This window comes from Mustela erminea, chromosome 8 (genome assembly GCF_009829155.1).
Source record: "Mustela erminea isolate mMusErm1 chromosome 8, mMusErm1.Pri, whole genome shotgun sequence".
In the NCBI taxonomy this organism is placed as follows: Eukaryota; Metazoa; Chordata; class Mammalia; order Carnivora; family Mustelidae; genus Mustela; species Mustela erminea.
Window position 1 is genome coordinate 22,149,600 of NC_045621.1, and position 21,059 is coordinate 22,170,658.

A 21,059-nucleotide genomic window follows, 5' to 3' on the forward strand; every position below is an offset into this window, starting at 1 on the left:
TGACTTGGGCCTTGTCTTCAAGGACTTTCATTTTAGAGTAAGAATGCTGGATTTCAGGACTGCTCTTTATGGGGTTAGAGGAGAAAAGTTACCTAATCTAGCCTATAGAAGAGAGCACTTCTTACAAGAGATAACAATTGATGAGTGTCTTAAAGTATGAACAAAATTTAGTCTGGCAAACAGAAAAGGAAAGGCAGTACAGACAAATAAATTATAAGAACTCATTCCATTGTAGAGAGAAATAAGCAGGAATCTGCTAAAAACTCCAAGCCTTTGGTTTTGTTAAGAATTGACCCCTCCCTCCACATGAGTCAGTTGCAGCACCAGGGTTTTTGGACAGGGTCATGGTTAGCTATGCATTAAACGGAGCTTTTGGTGGCACTTTGTCAGGTGGATTTGTCAGGACCGGAGGCAAGGAGAGTAGTTAAACAAGGGGGCTCTTAACCAGGAGACCTGGAAACCCTAAAAGGCTTAGGGGATATATTTAGGAGGTCCTTGAACTTGAATGAGGAATCCTTACATTATTATTCACATTAATCTTATTAAATATAGGGTTTTTATCACTTATGAAGATAAGTGTACCTGCTTCACTGTGATGACTAGAAACTATAGATGTATTCATACTGCATTCCAGTTCTGACGGGTATCATAATATTTTTTCTTTTTTTCTTCCTTCCTTCCTCCCTTCCTTCCTCCCTCTTTCTTCCCTCTCTCCCTCCCCCTTTCTTTCTTTTCTTTCTTTCTTTTTCTCTTCTTGCAGTAAAAGCACACAACATAAAAATCTACTGTCATAAGCTGTTTTTAAAACAGATTTATCTACCCATTTATTTGAGAGGGAGAAAGCCAGTGGGGTGAGAGACAGAGGGAGAAAATCTTCAAGAAGACTCTCCACTGAGTTGGGAGCCCAACGTGGGACTCCATCTCAGGACCCAAGAGATCACGAACTGAGCCAAAATCTAAGATTGGGATGCTTAACTGACTGAACCACTCAGTCATAACCACCCTTGTCATAACCATTTTTTGTATATAGCTTAGTACTGTTAAGAATGTTAACACTGTTGTGGAATAGATGTACAAATTTTTTTTCATCTTGCAAAACTGAAACTCTATACTCATTAAACAGAAACTCCTCATTTCCCAATTCTCTCAGCCTCTGGTAACCACATTCTTCTTTTGGTTTCCATGAACTTGACTACTTTAGATACCTTTTGTAAGCAGACATAGTCTTTTTATGACTGGCTTACTTTGCTTAACAAATGTCATTCATGTGGCAACATGTCATAATTGCCTTCTCTTTTTAAGGTTGAATAATGTACACGCATGTGTGTGTGTGTGTGTGTGTGTGTACCACATTTGTTCATGCATTCCTTCATCAATGAGCATTTAGGATATTTCCCCTTCTTGGCTATTATAAATAAAGCTACTATAAATATAAGTGTGCAAATTATGCTTTGAGACTCTGCTTTCAATTCTTTTGGATATATACCATGAAGTGGAGTTGGTGGATAATATGGTAGTTCTATTTTAATTTTTGAGGAAACTTCATACTATTTTCTATAGCTATTTTACAACTTTAAAATGCCACAATGGTGCAGAGAGGTTTCAAATTCTTCACATCTTCACCAACACTTGTCATTTTCTATCATTCTGATAATAGTCATTCTAACTGCTGTAAAGTGGTATCTCATGGCTTAGATTTGGATTTCAAATCAAAGTGATGGGGCACCTGGGTGGCTCAGTTGGTTAAGTGGCTGCCTTTGGCTCAGGTCATGATTCCAGGGTCGTGGGATTGAGCCTTACATCGGGCTCCCTGCTCAGCGGAGAGACTGCTTTTCTCTCGCCCTCTGCCTGCTGCTCTCCTTAGTTGGGCTCTCTCTGTGTGTATGTGTGTGTGTCAAATAAATAAATAAATAAATAAATATATATATATATATATATATATATATATATCTTTTTAAAAAAACCAAAGTGATCATCTTTGTATATCATCTTTCAGGAAACATCATTTGAAGTCCGTGTCCATTTCTGAATTAGGTTGTTTTCTGTTGTTGAGTTGTAAAAGTTCTTTATATAGTCTGGATGTTAACCCCTAGTGAGATATACAATTTGTAAATTTTTCTCCATTCTGTTGGTTGCCTTTTCACTTTTTTGACCATGTCCTTTCATGCACAGAAGTTTTTAAGTTTGGTGTAGCACAATTTTTCTATTTTTGCTTTTGTTGTCTTTGCTTTTGGTGACAGCTCCAAGAATTATTGCCAAATCCAATGTCATGAACATTTTCCTCCATGATTTCTTCTAGGAGTTTTATAGTTTATAGTTTTGTGTTTAGGTCTTTAATTCATTTTGAGTTAATTTCTTACATTTAGGGTAAGATAAAAGTCTAAGTTCAATCTTGTACATGCACAAATCCAATTTTCCTGGCACTGTTTATTAAAGTGATTATTTTTAAAATAATATTTAGGCCTATCACAGCTACAAAACTACATTCCTATTAATTCTATTATATATTTTTAATTTAACATACTAATAAAGAAGCATATTACCATATCACATAATTATTTTTAAGTATGTTGATAAATGTATTTCAGTATAATTAATTTTCCTTGTAATCCTTTAAAATTTATTTAATGGATTTATTTATTTTTATGCATTTATGATATAAAATATTTATTTGTGCTTATTTATTAATTTTAAATTATTATAAGAAGGAAGCTATTGGTTTCACCCGACGGCACAGGGTTTGTGGACTCAAAAATTATTAAAAATTCAGAGATGATTTCAGTAACTCAGACAATGGATGAAGACTTGAATTACAGCTATGACAATGTTAAGAAATATGTAAAATCAAGAAAAAGGCAAATCCAGTATGATTTAATGATTAAACAAATGCCATGAACCAAGAAGAAGGAGAAGTCTATGGTGACCACCAGGTTTTTAACTCTGGCGACTGATTAGGTGACTGTAGTTCTGGAAGTCCTCACTATAGAAGCTGTACTTAAAACCCTGAGGGAAGGGGTGCCTGAGTATCTCAGCTGGTTAATGGTTTGACTCTTGATCTCAGTTCAGGTATGGATCTCCGAGTCGTGAGTTCGAGCCCTGCACTGGTCTTCGTGCTGGGCATGGAGCCTACTTAAAGCCATGTGATACCTGTTATCATCCATGGGGAGAAAGTAGAGGAAAAAATTCAGTCAGAGTAAAACCAGAATTCAAAGACCAGAGAATTCATTATTTTCAGTTTTGGTGTCATGAAGTATATTTAATGTATCAGCAAAGAGAACTAGTATGTAAAGGATGAAACTTCAGTAAGCAATTGGTGGTTAATTTGTAAAGGACCAATTGTTACGACTCTACTCTGCATTTATAATTTTTGCACCTGCAATTATTTGCATGCAAAACAAATGCAGCTACAGTTGCCTAATTATAGGCACACCATCCAAAATTGCCCACAAATAACAGCACAAAGAGATGCCATCTGTGAAAGTGCAGCAACCCCCCAGACCTTTCCTCTTCCACATCCGGTAAGGCTTCCCTTCGGCTTCTCTCTTGGGCTTCATTCTTGCCTGGTCTCATTCAGGCATTAAAAGCTGGTCATTCTAATAAGCTAAGTCAGTAGCCCTTTCCTCTTATGCATCCACTATAATCCACATCCCCAAATATAAAATAAACCATAGTATGGGCAGACTGAAAATGGAAGCCGTTTCTGAAGCACATCATTTGTCTTGTTAGTGTGAACAGATTCAATGTTTTATTCACATGTAATTTTACAAGGTAGGCAACTTGAATGCTGTAAAGACGAAATCTCATACAAATTTCTACTCAAAGGTGACAAGAAAATTCCGTTACTCTACTTTAAAAAATTTAGCCATTTATTAAAAACACAGCTGTCAGTTTGGATCAAATACATTCATATTTCCCCATTATATTATTAGGGCCATCATGAAATTTAATAATTGTCCCTTGGAGTTTGATTTCCTACAAAAGTGTCATAACACAATCAGCACTATTGCAAATAATTATCGAACTGTGTGAAGACATTTATGATTTCAGGCGGGAAATATATAATAATAGATGAGAAATATAAAACCCAGGTTAACACTTGATAAGGATTCTGTTCTCATACAAATGTCAGTAGTAATAAATGTGGGGACCACATAGCCTGCTTTATTAAAGTGAAACAGGTTCCAGGCAGAATAATTTTCTAAAATTTTAATTATATAGTTCAAATTATACTTGCTTATCATTTAATCATATTAAACACTCTGAATCTGATCAATCCTCTGTGATAGAAACAATACACTTGAAGCATGAGAAATTGGGTAGTTTATTAGGCTAATGACTAACACAGGAATGTAACATATAGCTCTTTATGAAATCTGTAATTCTCCATTCTATTTATACTGTTTCGAATTGTCATGAAGTATTACCATAGAGGTTTCAGGGGCAAATGGAGGCTTAGGAGTTTTACAGTGTTCACCATTTTTTAAAAATTTAAAACATTATAGTGAATAGCAAGGTTTAATTTTGTCCTACCACATTTTTCTCAGTGGTACATGGGTCACAAAGAACCGAAGCAGTAGTTAGACACCAGTCTTAAGTTTATGGACAATTGGGCAGATGTTTAAATATTTAGACATTGGAATGTTTAGACATTAGAAATATAGTAAAGTTTTTAGATTTAGCAAAAGAAGTCATGTTAAGGAAATGAGAATTTATAAAAGGGAAGTTATCATACCAAAAGGAGAGCTAATTAGAAGATTCTTCTCTTATATATAACTGAACATTTTAATGGCTGCAATCAAAATTCAAAATATGATTAGTGACATGATAAACATAAGCTGTTTTGTTTTCACAAGAAGCAGAAGAACATTTTGAGACATTAAGAAAGATAATGTTACTCACATCCTGAGCTACCATTTGTTGACACCAGAGTCAGGTTGGAAGGCCATGGATTCCGAACAATATCTTGCCAATGAATTGTGTCTGTGTAACAAAGAAATTTGTTCTGGTCTACATACACTCCACCATTAAGGATTTCTGTATTAAAACAAACAAACAGAGATTTCTTGTCAAACTTTTTGTTGATGATAAGGTAGTCAATAAAAGTGATTTATTCTTAAAGTGTTTTCAATGTTAAATTAGAGTCACATTATTAATAGCCAAGGCACCTTTTATAATATCACTTAGTCATATAAATTAATTGTAGAAATTGGGAAAGATTGAAAAATACAAAGAAATACAATCACTCATAATATAAATACCCAGAGAAACACTCTTCATATTTGGTATAGAAGTTTTCAGTCTCTTTCCTTTTTTTTTTTTTACTCTGAAATTGGAATAACATTGAATATAATATTTCATAACCTGCTAGTTTTAATATTGGGTGGTGAGTATTTAATGATAATTAAATATTATTCTACATTATTTTTAATGAAACTACAATATGCTACAGTATAAATTAAATAATATTTATTTAACCAGTTCCCTCTTTTGGCCATTTAACTTGTTTATCTCTCTTAAAAAGATTATTAGTCCATGTGACATTGACTGGAGTCAGTAGGAAGTAATTAAAACAAAATGAAAGCTAAAATTAATGTTTCAATTACGAAGAAATGTTCTTTGATTCTCTCAAATGGAATCAATAGTATTGCCAATGATTCTTTATGAACAACAGAAAACTATAATAAAAACCCAATGGCTCATTGCAACAATGGTAGGACCATGGGACAAAATGCACTAAAGCCAATTTTTACTTGATTCTCTACTTCACACTGGCCTTGATCAGCTAAGTTGTTCAGTGGCTGATAGTATATATAATTCTCTTGCAGATTGCTTTAAGTTATCTGGGGGAGGGGGGAGATATTCCCTCCAAAAGTACTATTTTTTTTTTTTTGAAAATACCATCCTTACTACTTGAAGAAATTGGTTAGAAATACTCATAGCAACTTCCTGCTCAATATCCACCACATTTTCCCCTTCTACACAATACAAAAACAACTTAAGAGAAATTAAATCTCAGTCCATAATACCTTTTTACAAGTAACAAAAACAGTTAACAGTAATTTATATAGATAGAGGATAATTTTTCTCACATAGGAAACCTATAGGAGGTAGTGGTGTCCATAGAACCCACATCTGTTTTGTGTGTTGGTTTTATTCATTACAGACACAAGAAGGTTGATGTATCTAAGTGTCTTTCCGAACTCAAGGCAAGCTGAAACCAGAAGAGCAAGCAAGAGACATCTTCCTACTGAGGCTCTGACTTTCTATTTGGGAAGAGATGTTCTCCCCAAGGATTATGTAGGCATTTTCTTGGCCAGAACGGTATCCCAGGAGCATTTGTACTATAAGGGAGGCTGAGTAGACAAATTGCTACTTGAACAAAACTTAAACAACCAAGACTGCTAGAGAGGAAGAAGAGGAACATGAATAATAAGAAGGCAACTACTTTATTTCCCATGATGGCCTCAAAAAAATAATCTCTCGTGCAGTATCCAAAGCTAAACTTTTAAGAGTCACCTTAAACCAAGGAGAGAGATAAAAGAATGAAAGGAACACGTGACACCATAAGAGGAGTATTTGTGGAAGAGAGATAGGCACATCTCAACTGCCTTATTGCCTTGTGTGTATAAAATGCACCAGATTAATTTCGACATCACAGGGCTTTCCACATTTAAAATCACTCCCGTTCTCATCATTGGTCCTTTCACTGACTATTGGTTCAATTTTTTCAGGTGAGGAAAGAAAAAAAAGAAACAAAAAGAAATTAGATCATCTTTCTACTTCTAAAATCCAGTTCATTATTTTTCATGACCTAACCATACAATCTTCATCAAAGCAGAAAGGAGATATAAGACATAAGAAAGATTGTGAAAATGGATTTCTGCATTAATGTTTGGCATTTAAGTTTCTATCTATGAAATGTGACCATCTCATACTAATAGCTTTCTCATGAGACATTAGGTGATGCTCTTCTGCTCTAAAGATAATTCTTCATTAGATGGCAAGAAAGGAGATTTTGACTGCTATCCAGGAAATGAAGGTTATTTTTCACTCTACATTTGGAAAAGTTCTACTTTAAAAAAAAAATGTGAGAAGAAAACATAATAGCTCAAATATTGTCGAAAGAGTATATTTTTCAGGACTCACATTGTAATTCAAATAGTTCATATTGAAGGAACACAGTATCCATCTCTAACTTCCTATCTAAAAATATTCAAATGGAATCAGATTATATTACACTGAATAATAATCTCATCAAATCCCTTCAACAATATTAATCTGCTACCAATGCTGACATTTGTTTCTCAGAAATATTCTGTTCAAGAGCTTCATTTGTACTTGGAAAAGGATTTAGAAAGGAGGCAGTAAAAATTCAAGTATAATCTTACATGTTAAAATTTCAAATTAAGACTACAATCATGATCAGCTTGGATAACACCCTAAATTCAAAGCCAGCATCTGCTAGCAATTCTGATCAGGAAGATATATAAACTTCTAGTATTTATTGATGGATTTATAAGGCACATTTAATCTATTTGTGTATGTGTCTATTTTCCCTGAAAATAGTCCTTTCCTTTATATTTGGCCTAGATTATACTCTGATGGTGAATGTCAAACACTATAGTCAGAAAATGAGCAATTTATTGACATTTATAGAGGAGTTTTAACATATACTTTACCTTACATTTATTTATCAATTTCATTACCTATAGGTAAGGAAATGTTAATATTGTACTAACTCTTTGGTGTAGTTTATATTGATCTTATAACTTCATGCAATTTTTTGAGAGTTTATAACTTTATGCAAATCTTTTTTTTTTTTTTTGAGTGTGTGCACATAGGGGTAGGGTGGGTGGAGAGGCAGAGTGAGAGGGAGAGAAAATCCTAAACGTGCTCCATGCTCCGCATAGAGCTAAATCTCTGGATCCTCAGATCATGACCTAAGTGGAAACCTGAGCCACTCAGGTGCTCCTTTGTAAACATTAATTTAATACGATTTGTGGTGAAATATTCAGTTAGATCTATTTCTAAACTAAGAAAATTCTAGAGGAATATATTGACCTTTAAGAAAGTTGTTAGAGACACAGATTATTTCCTGGACAAAATGGATCTCTAATGTTTTTGACTATTAAAGCTTGGCTGCATTTTTAGGTTAGAAAGAAGGATTAGAAAAAGAGAAATCTTGGTAAGATATTTATCCAAGAAGGTATCAGGAAAATGTCTGGTTATACTTTAGATCTATCTTTACCAAGAAACAAGAACAGTAGAGTTGTCACAAGTTCTATGAAAGGCTTACTGGATCTGTGTTACACCAAGACAGTTTCCCTTCCAGTAATTAATAATTAAATTTTTAAACCATGGCCAAAAAAAAAGGATTTCTAATTCTAGGTAATATAGAAAACAAGCACAAGTGTAACTGACATTCAAATAAAGATGCCCAAAGCCTAGAAAAGTGAAAGGACTTAAAGAATAAGTACATGACCTCAGGGTAATCCCATCTATTGTATTTCACATCCACTGTAGGAAATATATCAGAGAAAATTAAGAGAAACACATGTAGATTCTTGGTCATTGTAATAACTGCTGGAAATAAACTGATATGAATTTTTTTATTATATAAAAAAATTCCCAGTGAGTTCACAATATTGTCTTTTTTGATAAATTTCACAATTAAATATGGTAAGATATATGAAATATGATATTCTATGAAAAATATTTAACTATTTAAAAATTCTGCCAAACACTTAAATAGGTTTGAGTATCAAACATTTCCTATTAGATTAATGCATACAAGTTAAGTAAAAAATATGAATCCTTTTGTATGTAGAGTAAGTGATTTGTAATCCATACTACTTTCCCATACATCAAATTTAACATATATAGCACATAGTTTATAACAGAAATACTAGATTAAACTCTAGGAAGGCAAGGAATATTTTTCAGTTCTGTATCTATATCAAACCTGAAGCAATAGCTAATCAACAAATATTTGTTAAATCAAACTTAAAACACAAAAGTAACGTGGAATTTGGCACCACCATTAATCAATTAACTTCTGTTATATCTTTTAATTTTGAATTCCAACCAAATCAAAGTAAAAACGAAAGTTGTTTTTCTCCTTAAATGCTCTCTAGTTTATCTCAACTGGTTCTATATTTCACTATGTCAGAGGTCATTTCTGTTTTGGTCAAAACTATATCCCCAGAGTCTGGCATTATGTAAGGCAGAAGCTATTACCACTATAAATATTTGTTCTATGATATCAAATGTAATAGCCTGATTATAGAAAAATATATTTGAGTAGACCAATACATATATATTTTGAGTATATGAAAAATATTTTAAAATATATAATTTTGAAGTGGAGTTTTTATAAGCTGAAAGATAAATAGCTTTTATTATATAAAATGCTCACAATTGAAAATGTACAAAATTACTGCAAGCAGTATGTTGGATATTTATAAGTCACATTTAGACATTTTCATCAGTATCCCTAAACCTATCTTGCAAATCAAATTCAGTATTATTTTTCATGTGAATAATGATGATTTTGAGCTATCCTGGACACAACAAATTTCCTCAAACCTGTGCAAATTACCTAGCATATGTTACATAAAGTCTAAGAGCATGTTTTTTACATTGAATCATAAATCTACCTCATATTGTTCCTTAAACTATTTTCTAGAACAGTGTAAAGTGCCAATATGACATTTAAAAGAGAACATAAAGTACTTGTGTCTTAGTCTTCCAATCCACAAAGATTGTCCATTTGACTATTTCTCCCCTTGATTTCCCATTTGCATGAGTCTAATAAAGAAGGAAATATTTATTTTATTTAAATAAGTTCTTTTGTACTCTTCATTTCTTTTCAAATGCTAGTTATTACAGTGAATTTGGGGATGAGTGACCATTATGAGAATCGTTGACATTTTACAAATATATTCTTTCAAAAGAAAATGTGATAAAATACTGAATCATGGCTTTTTTTTCCCCCCTGCCTGGTATGAAATAGCCTAATTGTGATGTAGCATCCCTGCTGAAAATATATATTAATATGACCTCCTTATGTAATTTAAGAAGTTGACAAAATTGCTTTGACCCAATGCACAATTCGTAACTGTTTCATAAATAAGTTTGAATGTCTTTCTTTCTTTCTTTCTTTTTTATAAAATAAAGATAATTTTAAATGCAGTTACCCATATTCCACTAGAGTCTACATGATTGGTATCAACAGTAAACATTTTACTACTACTCACAAAGCTACCAAAGATAATACAAGAAAATCAAATAAGCAAGAATGAAATACTTAACCTCAATCCCTGATTGTATATCTAAATGTCTTATTTTGCATGGCCCATCTGCATGTCAACTGTAGAGTTAAAATAATAATAAAATAAATAAAGATTAGAGATATTGCACTTGTCTAATTACTGTGGGAATGTCTGGCTAATCTGTACATCAGAATTATGTTGCCTATCAAGCCAAAGGTCACAATCAAGAAGTCAGAATCCAAAGTGGCAAAGCCCATTTTCAAGATAAAGCTATAGGATGCAGTCACTGGGTTTTCTCAGACATAAAGCAATGTATCTTTCTTACTGTCATCACCTTAAGCCACACAAGTCTGTTGGCAGATAATGATACAAAAGTAATATAGCTCACATCATCCACCTGTGATACTTAATACATCATCTCTGGAATGGACTTGGTCCAGAGATTCCTATATCTTTCCCAAACCCAGACCTTTCAGCTGGGAGCACAATGAATTGCTGCTACCCCACTGGGTCAGCCCTCAAGGTTCATTATTAATAAGCTGAGACTCTAAAGGCTAATGAGAACCGGGTGCTTGAGGAGACAATGGCTCAGTCATCATCAATCAAGCTTTGAAGTTTTTATACAGATGATTTAAGGAGAGTTGAAGTGTGCAAAATTGAAATGTCACATTTGTATTGGGAGTGGGGAAAGGGTGATAATGTAAATCAGTGATGTAACCTTCTGTATTTCAGCTCAATGATCAGAGTCAAAAGCTCATGGATGCGGATACTGAATGAATGCTAGGAAGCAACAGTAGACAGTTTTCCGATCTGAGCAGGCAATTTTAAGAAGAAATGATTAGATTCAGTGGCTGAAAATCAGCTTAAAATAGAAAATAATGGCAAAAATATCTTGATTTCAGTTGCATAGAGCTCGGTAACGCTCTCCATAATGTTCCAGTGTAGAATTCTTAGCTCTCGTTATGTTTCAGCTTGCATCTTAAGTCTGAGAAGTCTACTACGACCGTCTAGTTTTTAGAGGCTAACTGTCTGTAGCTCACATAACACTGACTTATCTGAACCATTCACCTGACAGAGTGAATACTAGCCCACTTTCTTTATCCTTTTTTTTGTGTACTTGTCTTCTCTCTCCTGTTATAGATCTCTAGAGGATAAGATGCATGACATACATCTTCCTGTGACCTTAGTGTCAAAAAAAAGTGTCAAGTACATAGTAGAAATTCAAATGTTTTTGATGACTGTAACGACAGTAACAACACATCATGACTGATATTTGTAAGGAAGTTTTTGGTTGCTGAACTGTTAGCCTAATGTAAGTCATATTTCCTCTTCATATACTAGATAGTGTTCCCATTATGAAGTACATAAAACATTGAGTAACACTAGTGTAATCTTAATGTATTGATTCTTCCTACCTCTTAGAGAAGTAGTAATCTACTTAAACTCATTGATGTCTGGAAAAATTTTTTTAAATAAGTTTTGCTTGTAATTGTCCTTAAATTGTGATTATAGGATTTCCCTTTCAAATTGTTCTCTTACCTCATCATATAATTCTCTGTATGTGCCAATATGTTTAATATTTACCCCTAATAATTTATCCCAAACTTTTACTCACCCTGTATTTCCTTTTTTCAGTTAACATCAGAATAACATGCTGTGAAAATCAAGTAGACTCCAAACTTGAGACTTAACCATTAATTCATTCATCTCTGTATTTAATCAGTCTAATATCCTAAATAAAATTTGTCATAATGTCTCTTAATTTATCTTATTCTTTTTAAACCTACTGCTATTCCTTAATTCAGCTTCTAGCATCTTGCAGAGATTCAACTATTTAAAAGCTAGTCAGTGGTAATAGGTATTGCGAGACAACAAGCAGTTTCCGTCATACTGACTCAAAATCTCCTTGCATCTTCTGGATACTTATAAAACATATATCTTGTGACTTCAAGAAATACATTATTTTTCAAACTTTTTCACTAAAGCATAACATATACACATAGATGTGATCATATCAAATGCAATCCATTTTTACAAACTGAACACACTTATGTAGCCAGCGCCCAGATCAAGAAATAGAACGTTCCATCACCACAAAAGTCTTTCTTATGCTTTCTTCTTCACATCACTCCCTCAAGGAACTTTTATCCTGAGTTTGAACAAAATCACTTTCACCTGGTTTGGTGTTTTTTTTTTTAAATGGAATAATACCATATGCATTCTTTCTTATTTGACTCCCTTTTGTTCAACACTATGTTTATAAAATTCATCCACATTGTTCATTTTCATTGCTGTGTGGAATTGAATGTTTTATCTGTCCATTCTATACTGATGGGCATTTGAGTGTCTTCCACATTTGGGCTATTACAAATAATGCTCCTATTAACATCCTAGAACATGCCTTTTGGTAACCAAATGTGCACATTTATATTACATACATACCTAGAAATAAAATTGCTGGACTATAGTGACAAACTGTTTTTCAAAGTGCTTTTTACCAATTTATATTCCCATCAGTGGTATATGAGCAGCTACTTGCTTCTTAGCCTTGTTTAACCCTGTTTCTTTTTTTTATTCTTTTTTTCTATGTATTTCATTGTAGACATTCTGGTTGGTATAATGTGGTATCATTTTAATTTGCATTTCCCCAATGATTAATAATTGTAAATTATTATTTTAATGTTAATTACCTTAATATTATTATTTTTAGTAATATTATTTTTAAATGCAGTTTTCATAGGCAAATAGTTTATATTTTATTTGAAAAGGGGTCTACCAATGTGTGAAACACTTACAAAATACTGTGGAAAACTTGATCTCTATCCAAGGTTATTAGTAAACACCTGAGTAGGTTAATGTATCCTAACTTTTAATTTCTTTTGAAGAGGATTTAATGTTTTGAAAATTGTATTTTAGGGGCGCCTGGGTGGCTCAGTGGGTTTAAGCCTCTGCCTTCAGCTCAGGTCATGATCCCAGGGTCCTGGGATCGAGCCTTACATCGGGCTCTCTGCTCTGCAGGGAGCCTGCTTCCTCCTCTCTCTCTCTATCTGCCTGCCTCTCTGCCTACTTGTGATCTCTGTCTGTCAAATAAATAAATAAAATCTTAAAAAATATTGTATTTTAAAATATATTGGAAATATATTAAAACTATATCAATAATTATATAAACAAAGGTTTAAGTATGAATTCTGAAAAATAGATGCAGAAGTCACAAGTAACTATCTGATACTGATCAACATAATTAAATATATATAAAGAGAAAGAATGAAAAATTCATTACTTTTGCCATTAAAATAGAACACTCCTTACATAAAGATCAAATATTTTTATTCCCCTACCTAACAGAAAGCCCTCATTACAGACAACAATCCTCTTAAACAACTGCTCCAAGTTTCCAGGAAATATAATAGCTTCAGTAGAACAAATCAGCAGAGTTCAATGTTTTCATTACCAATAAGGGGGAAAGTCATATTAGTACCCAGAAATTATTTGTCCCTTTTATTTATAGGCTTTAATACAATAAGCTTGAGATACACTGCAAGGTCACTTTCAAATATCTCACCTACGATATTAGTTTTTATAGTTTTAATAACTCTTCTCACAATGTGTGATTTCCTCACTACTTTTTTAGAGTATTTCAGAAAAGTAGGATTTGTTCTGATGACAGTAATAATAAATAATACTGCTGTGTATCTTTGTTGCTGGCAAGCTAAGACTTGCAATAAAAGATAAAGCAAGAGAAAGAAGAATGACTTAATCTTGTAAAATGATCTTATTTCAAACATCAAGATTGTTAAAAGGCTGTGTAAGAATCTTAAAAATAACAAATATATGGCTTTGGGGGCCAGATGTCCTCGCTAAAATGCCTATTTGTCAAAATGATATTAAAAATAATAAATAAAAACACTGTTTTACAAAATAAGGAAGTAAATAAGTCATAAAATAAGAATGTAGAGAAGCTGGTACTATTGAACTTTAAAAACCCACAATTATGTTCAAATTAAGTAGATTTTTTAAACAGAGTTTTAATCTGGAGAAAATCAGGAATAAATAATTGAATGCAAGTATCATCATTTTATAAAGCATTGGCTTCAAAATCTGGAATATCAAATACTATGGCAAAATAGAAAAATAGCTTTGGAGTTAGTTTGTATAAAGTTTTATGTTTATGTTCTAGGATGTTAATAGGAGCATTATTTGTAATAGCCCAAATGTGGAAGACACTCAAATGCCCATCAGTATAGAATGGACAGATAAAACATTCAATTCCACACAGCAATGAAAATGAACAATGTGGATGAATTTTATAAACATAGTGTTGAACAAAAGGGAGTCAAATAAACTTAAACTTTGTATAAAGTTTTGTATAAAGCTTTAAAAAATAGTATACATTACATACATATTATGCACATACATGCATTTTACATATGTAAAGTACATGAATCTTAAGCTCTATGTTTTTTACATATTCATGCACACAGTGTCTGTGCATCTATATCCCTGTAGCCACCACTCAGAAAAAGACACAAAAAAATTGTCACTCCAGAAATTTCTCCTTACTCCTTCCCAATCAAGTCCCGCAAAGACACTATTCTGACTTCTAACACCATAGCTCAGTTTTTCCTGTGTATTAAGTTTATACAAGTGGAATCAGACATTATATATATTTTTTGGTTTCTATCATTCAAAATAATGTTTTTGAGACTTATTTACTTTGTTACCTGCACTAGTTATTTGTTCATTTTATTGTCCAGTGTTCCATTATATGAATATGCCACAATTTATTTACAGCTCAGTTAATATTTTAAGGACATCTTTGCTATTTTTACCTGTATGATTTCAGACAAATTAAAGTTTCTTTTCTACCATCTGTCAATTAGGAACAATAATATTTACCTTGCTGAACTACAGTGAGTATTGCAATTATGTATATAAAGCATCTGGTACATACTAGGTGCTCCAAAAAATGGTAGCTATTTCAAATTAAGTTATTAATTTAGTTCAGGAACCTCCCTTACCCAAATCATTTAAAAATATATCTACACTGGGGCGCCTGGGTGGCTCAGTGTGTTAAGCCGCTGCCTTCGGCTCAGGTCATGATCTCTGGGTCCTGGGATCGAGTCCCGCATGGGGCTCTCTGCTCAGCAGGGGGCCTGCTTCCCTCTCTCTCTCTCTGCCTGCCTCTCCGTCTACTTGTGATCTCTCTCTGTCAAATAAATAAATAAAATCTTTAAAATATATATATATATATATATATATATATATATATATATATATATATATATATATATCTACACCACCTAAAGCATGGATCTTTTGGGAGGCAAGAAGACCAAACAAAAACTTTTGAGAACCACACGAAATCTTGGTGAGTTAAGTTTGGTGCATACCGTAACAATTTTAGACCTAGGTATATTAGCAAACATATTATTACAATGTACTTCTAAATTTGATTAATAAAAAATTGTGATCATCTGTATTTCATAAGGAAGAAATGTTTCTGAGAACAAGAACATAAATTCTGTAACTACAATTTCTCCCACACAGTAATCCTGGATATTTAGTTAACATTTTGAGTCATTTCTTGTCATGTCTGTAACTACATTCTGTGACAACATTTAGAGCTGTTAGATTTCCCTCTGTTGGGTGTTTTGTTTTGTTTTTAAAGATTTTCTTTATTTATTTGTGTGTGTGTGAAAGAGAAAGAGAGAGAGAGAGAGCACAAGCAGGGGAAGGAGAAGAGAGAGAAGCAGGCTCCGCACTGAGTAAGGAATCGGATGCAGGACTTGATCCCAGAACTCAGGGATCATGACCTGAGCCAAAGGCACTTAAATGACTGAGCCACCTAGGCATCCCAGATTTCCCTTTGTTCACTTCAGGTTGGTGCATAGTTCACAGGTCCCATTGATTCCACTGGCAATTTCCTGGTGAGCTTTCCATTATTGCCATTGCACTTTAGAGAAACAAGGGTAAATTCCAAAGGACAGGGACAAGTAAGCTGAGCTCTCCTCTTCCGTTTCAAGAATCTGGCATTTTTACTGCAGTAGGATGGATTAATTAGGAAACAGGCAGGACTATTAAACACATCTCTGTAGCTCGGGGTTGAACAGGGACGTGAGACTGCTCCATGCTATTATTTAAATTTATTAAGTTTTTTTAAATTAAATCAATAAAATGCAAAATAAAAACTGATGTGTAACAAGCATTCCTGTAATAATACTGCTGGTTAATATAAGGAAAAGAAAGCCGTTACTCCTGAATAAAGACAAGATGTAATCAAATACTGTATTTGCTCAGAGATTTTTAACAGTTAAAGCTAGATAGGTAAAACATCTGAAAAAAAATTTCTTCAGAAAGTACTTAAATGATTTCTAAAAAATCATTATATTCTATGGCTCCTAGAATGACCACTCTCATTTTTCCCCATTGTAAAAGTTATTTTCATCTGGTGACATTCAATGTCATAATAAAATAGGATCCACGATGACCTGGTACAGTTCTGTAAGCTTATCATCTTCTAAATTAAGATACATTCTTATTTTAGAATGCCTTCACTTCCCCAGGTTAATAAATATGATTTAAAAATTATTTCAGGTATTTGGCTGCTCTTTGAGGCTGGATGTGAGGAAATGACTCAAGTGCCAATCTGCCTAACAACTTCGGATGAGTCAGTCAACTCCAGGTGCCAACGTTCAAGAAGAGAAGACTGATGGGATGTAAATTCTGCACAGGCTATGGGGTGAGACCGGGTAACCATGACTCCATGACAGATTACCTGTGGAGCTTCAATTACATTGCTTATTCTCCCCAAGCCTCCATCTTTTACCTATAAAGTAGATATTAATAGTACCTCTCTCCCAGGGCAACTGTAAGAAGAAGAGTTCATATATGTAAATGCTCACAATATTATCTGTTACAGAACTGATGTTCAATTGATGTATTATTATTATTACTATTAGGAAAATAAGAAAGATTCTCTGGTAAGAAAATTTCTTCTAACCTGCTTAACAATCTTTTCTGCTCCCTCTTATAAATACACTTCTGACAGAGCTAGAGATGGGTTATTGGGCAAAATTAGAACATATAGGCTTGTGCTTGCCTTTTTAAAACAAACATATTTATGTACTCCATTTTTAAAAATTATATTCTACTTATATGATTTTCAGATACTCTTTTAATAGTGTATTATGGGTTCTGGACATCCATAAAATTACCTAACATCCTTAAATTCACAGTTTTCTTTTTCTGGGTGGGATTCCAATACCCCAATGGCATAACAAATGACACACAGAGTGATTAAACAGGTGCTGAATGCTTCACATATAGGGGTCAAGCTAGGATTCAAATGCCTGCATAGCGGTCTCCAGAGCCCACGGTTCACACCTCACTCCAGTGCCTCTTGGTCAATGCTGCGTTTATTTGAATATCTTCATAATGCAGTCTTTCTCTTAATCTTGATCCTATGAGGTAATTATTGTTAATTTTATTTTACACGTGAGAAAACTGAAGTTTAGAGAGGTAAATAACTGGTAGGAGTTCTAGAAAACCATGATTTCAACTCATTAACTGCTGAGTTGAGATCCTGCTTTTAAACTTTTTATTCTCCCATAATAAAAGGAAAGGTTGAGACATTTAAAGAAAAAAATAAAGTTTAAGCAGAGGTGAGGTACAACTCCAAATTATATAATCTACTTCTAAGTATAATTAAGAACTCAGAGTAATTTCCCTGAAGTCCCTTTTGAAAATATTTTATTGAGTTGAAAGGTAAAATTATGCTTTTAGGGTATCTTTTCTACATGAAAAATTTTGCATTGAAAAAAAAAAAATCTTGGCTCTGTTAGAGATTTGGATTATATCCCAACCTCATCTTTGGAGGTGCATTCCTTTTGCCTCTGTCAAAAGTAGACACAGAGGAAAAAGCAGCACAATAAAATTTCAAGAATTCAGCCTACTTAAGGAAAAACCCTTCAATTCAGTAAAAAGGTTGAATTAAAGAAAAGAAAGAAAGGCAACTTGACTATTTTCAAGTACTGTGGGGACTTCCTCTACACTTAGTCCTTGGAAGTTCTGCTTTAATGCATAGGGCACAATGATTTCTAATTACCTTATCCAAAATCATAGCCTCTGTAGAACCTGCCTCTACGTGCTTTGCAACTGTATTTCTAAAAAATATGAAAATGTATAATTTAAATGTGTAGGGCATCTGGTTCTCTTAATCAAATCTGCAATGTCTTTTTAATGCTTTTTTTTTCCTATTGTTGCTAAACAATTAATACAAAGAAATTTAAAAAATGAAGCATTCAAATTAGTGAAGTCAAATCAATGAAAGTTTATTTTAACATTAAACTCAATATCCTGAAAATTTTAAAGGCAAGTCACGTGAAGCTCATATGGTGGGAGAGGAAGGAATTCAAAATTAAAACATATGGTTAATGTCGCTTTCTCACAATGTCCTTTCTGCAGGTACACTTATTGAATTAAATTGTATACCACTCAATTGTAAAGAAGCTTGAGGTATCTTAAGGCATAAATTTTAAAATTTATCCTTCTTTTTATTTTTAAGATTTTATTTATTTATTTGACAGACAGAGATCACAAATAGGCAGAGAGAGAAAGGAAGGGAAGCAGGCTCCCTGCTTAGCAGAGAGCCGGATGCGGGGCGCAATCCCAGGACCCTGAGACCATAACCTGAGCCGAAGGCAGAGGCTTAACCCACTGAGCCACCTAGGCGCCCCCTTCTTTTTTATTTGAAATAGTTAAATATATCCACCTTTAGATACATCTATCAGATAACTTTTATTTAAAATAGTGGAAAGAAAAACATAGTGGAAAAGGAGAGAGGTGATTTTATTTTTGAGTTTGGTATATTAATTTTATTTACATTAATTTCATAAATGTTTTGAGAAAATAAGAATATAAAATATTGTACATGGAAGAGTTTTTTTAAGCTTTTATTTATTTATTTTAAAGAGAGAGAGCCAGCAAGTGGGGGGACCAGCAGAAAGAGAGGGAGAAGGAGAGAGATATCAAGCAGACGCTATGCTGAGCACAGAGCCCCACACCAACTCAATCCCAGGACCCTGAGATCATGACCTGAGCTGAAATCAAGAGTCAGATGCTCAACCACCTGAGCCACCCAGGCACCCCTACTTGGAAGAATTTTTATTCTACTTCTAACAAAAGGATATGTTCAATTTTAATTACTTCATTATCTTTCGAAGTATAAAGACTTTAACTAAAATTTTCTCACATATAAAATCGGCACATATTTCATAGATTATCTTGTATGCATTCATATTCTATGCCTAATTTATGTTGTAGGATGTGTTTATATAGCTATGTCATATTTGAAAGAATTATACATAGAAAATTAAGCTCCAGTGATAATCTTTATTTAAAGCTACCTAGGTTGAGATGCAAGGGAAAAAAAAAATAATAAAGAAGACTAACCAGACCAGCATAAAAATGTGTAATACAAGTGGGGGTGTTAGTGAAAGTACCACTAAAGCCCTCAGTTCTATTTTAACCATGCTACATATACATATTTTTTATCATTAAACAACAACACAAAAAATTATTTACTTAAACACTGTAATATTTTCAAAACCATTTTTAACAATTTTCTAAGTGGCCCTGCCCCTCTAGTTTCATTTTACTTCAGAGCTCAGAACAATTAGATGGTAACATCTGGCAAGTATTGTTCCAAACTAGATGATAAACATAATTGTTTTAAAAGTATGTTTGTGTTGCATTTTTAAAAAGGGACGATAATTTATATCTTAGAATACATTTTTAAATAAAAAATTTTTTAAATATTGTAACTTTTGTAATTATGTAATACCTTATTTTCTTTGCAGCTTCAAGAGTTATGATCTAAATTGCAACTGAAGGAAGCTTAAGCTAGCTGATATGCACCTAGCTATTTCCACGCTTCAAAGCCTGCAGAACCATCTGCTTGTTGGCAGGTGTAATTAATTAGCTAAGTGGAAAAGACGCTCCCTTTTAGAATCAATAGGAGGAGAGGAGGGAGAACTCTATGAAAACCCAATCCTAGGCAGACCCATCGGCTGGGTGCCTCTGGGCAAATTTCCGATGCTGAAAACTCATTGAATTTAATGGTTCTTAATTTCACAAGATTTCTAATTACAGCTAGGATAATAAGATGTGATCCAAAAGTTAAAAAAAAAAAAAAAAAAGTTGGCACATTTTCAAGGAAAATCCTTCCACACAATGTAGACATCCTAAAGTGTAGAAGTTCATTTATTTATACATTTTATCCATTTATTCACTCAACTTTGCTAATAAGCAATTTTGGATCTCTTCAGCTGACAGGTGGCAAATGCATATTAATAATAGAAAGATGTATCACATTAAATTTTTTATGTAAACCAACATTTCTTTTCAAAAGTAGAGAGAAGTCAATTCAAAATACATCATTACTCGTTGAATACATTAAAAAAGACCATTTCTCAGAAAGTAAATGGACAAAAATATTGTCAGAAACGAAGACCAAAAATTTCTTATACCTTTATCCATAGAACATATAGTAAGTTATTGCTAAACAGTCTAGACAATAATGAATTCCACAATATGTCCTCTTTTAAATGTCTAATTGACAAAAATGAAATGCTGACTTAAATTCAAACATCTCCTAGGGATTGGCCTTAAATGGGTAGGGTGAGGGAGGTTTCAGGAACAGGTTTGGAAGTATCCAAACTGGCGAGGACTTACTGCAGCTAAAAGGAGCAGAGGCTGCCAGCTTCAGAGGAATGTTACCAAGAAACAATG

At 33.3% G+C, this 21,059-nt stretch overlaps 1 protein-coding gene across 5 annotated transcripts in view; it reads right to left on the reverse strand.

Moving 5' to 3' along the window:
* ERBB4 (erb-b2 receptor tyrosine kinase 4) overlaps window positions 1-21,059 on the reverse strand; it is a 1,157,734-nt gene that overhangs the window by 372,960 nt on the left and 763,715 nt on the right. For 4 of the 5 annotated variants that reach the window (XM_032354682.1, XM_032354680.1, XM_032354683.1 and 1 more), the window contains exon 4: window positions 4,900-5,034. The exons of the other annotated variant lie outside the window; for it this stretch is intronic. In XM_032354682.1, coding sequence (XP_032210573.1) covers window positions 4,900-5,034 — 135 coding nt within the window. The remainder of the gene's footprint in view (window positions 1-4,899; window positions 5,035-21,059) is intronic. 5 annotated transcript variants of the gene reach the window in all.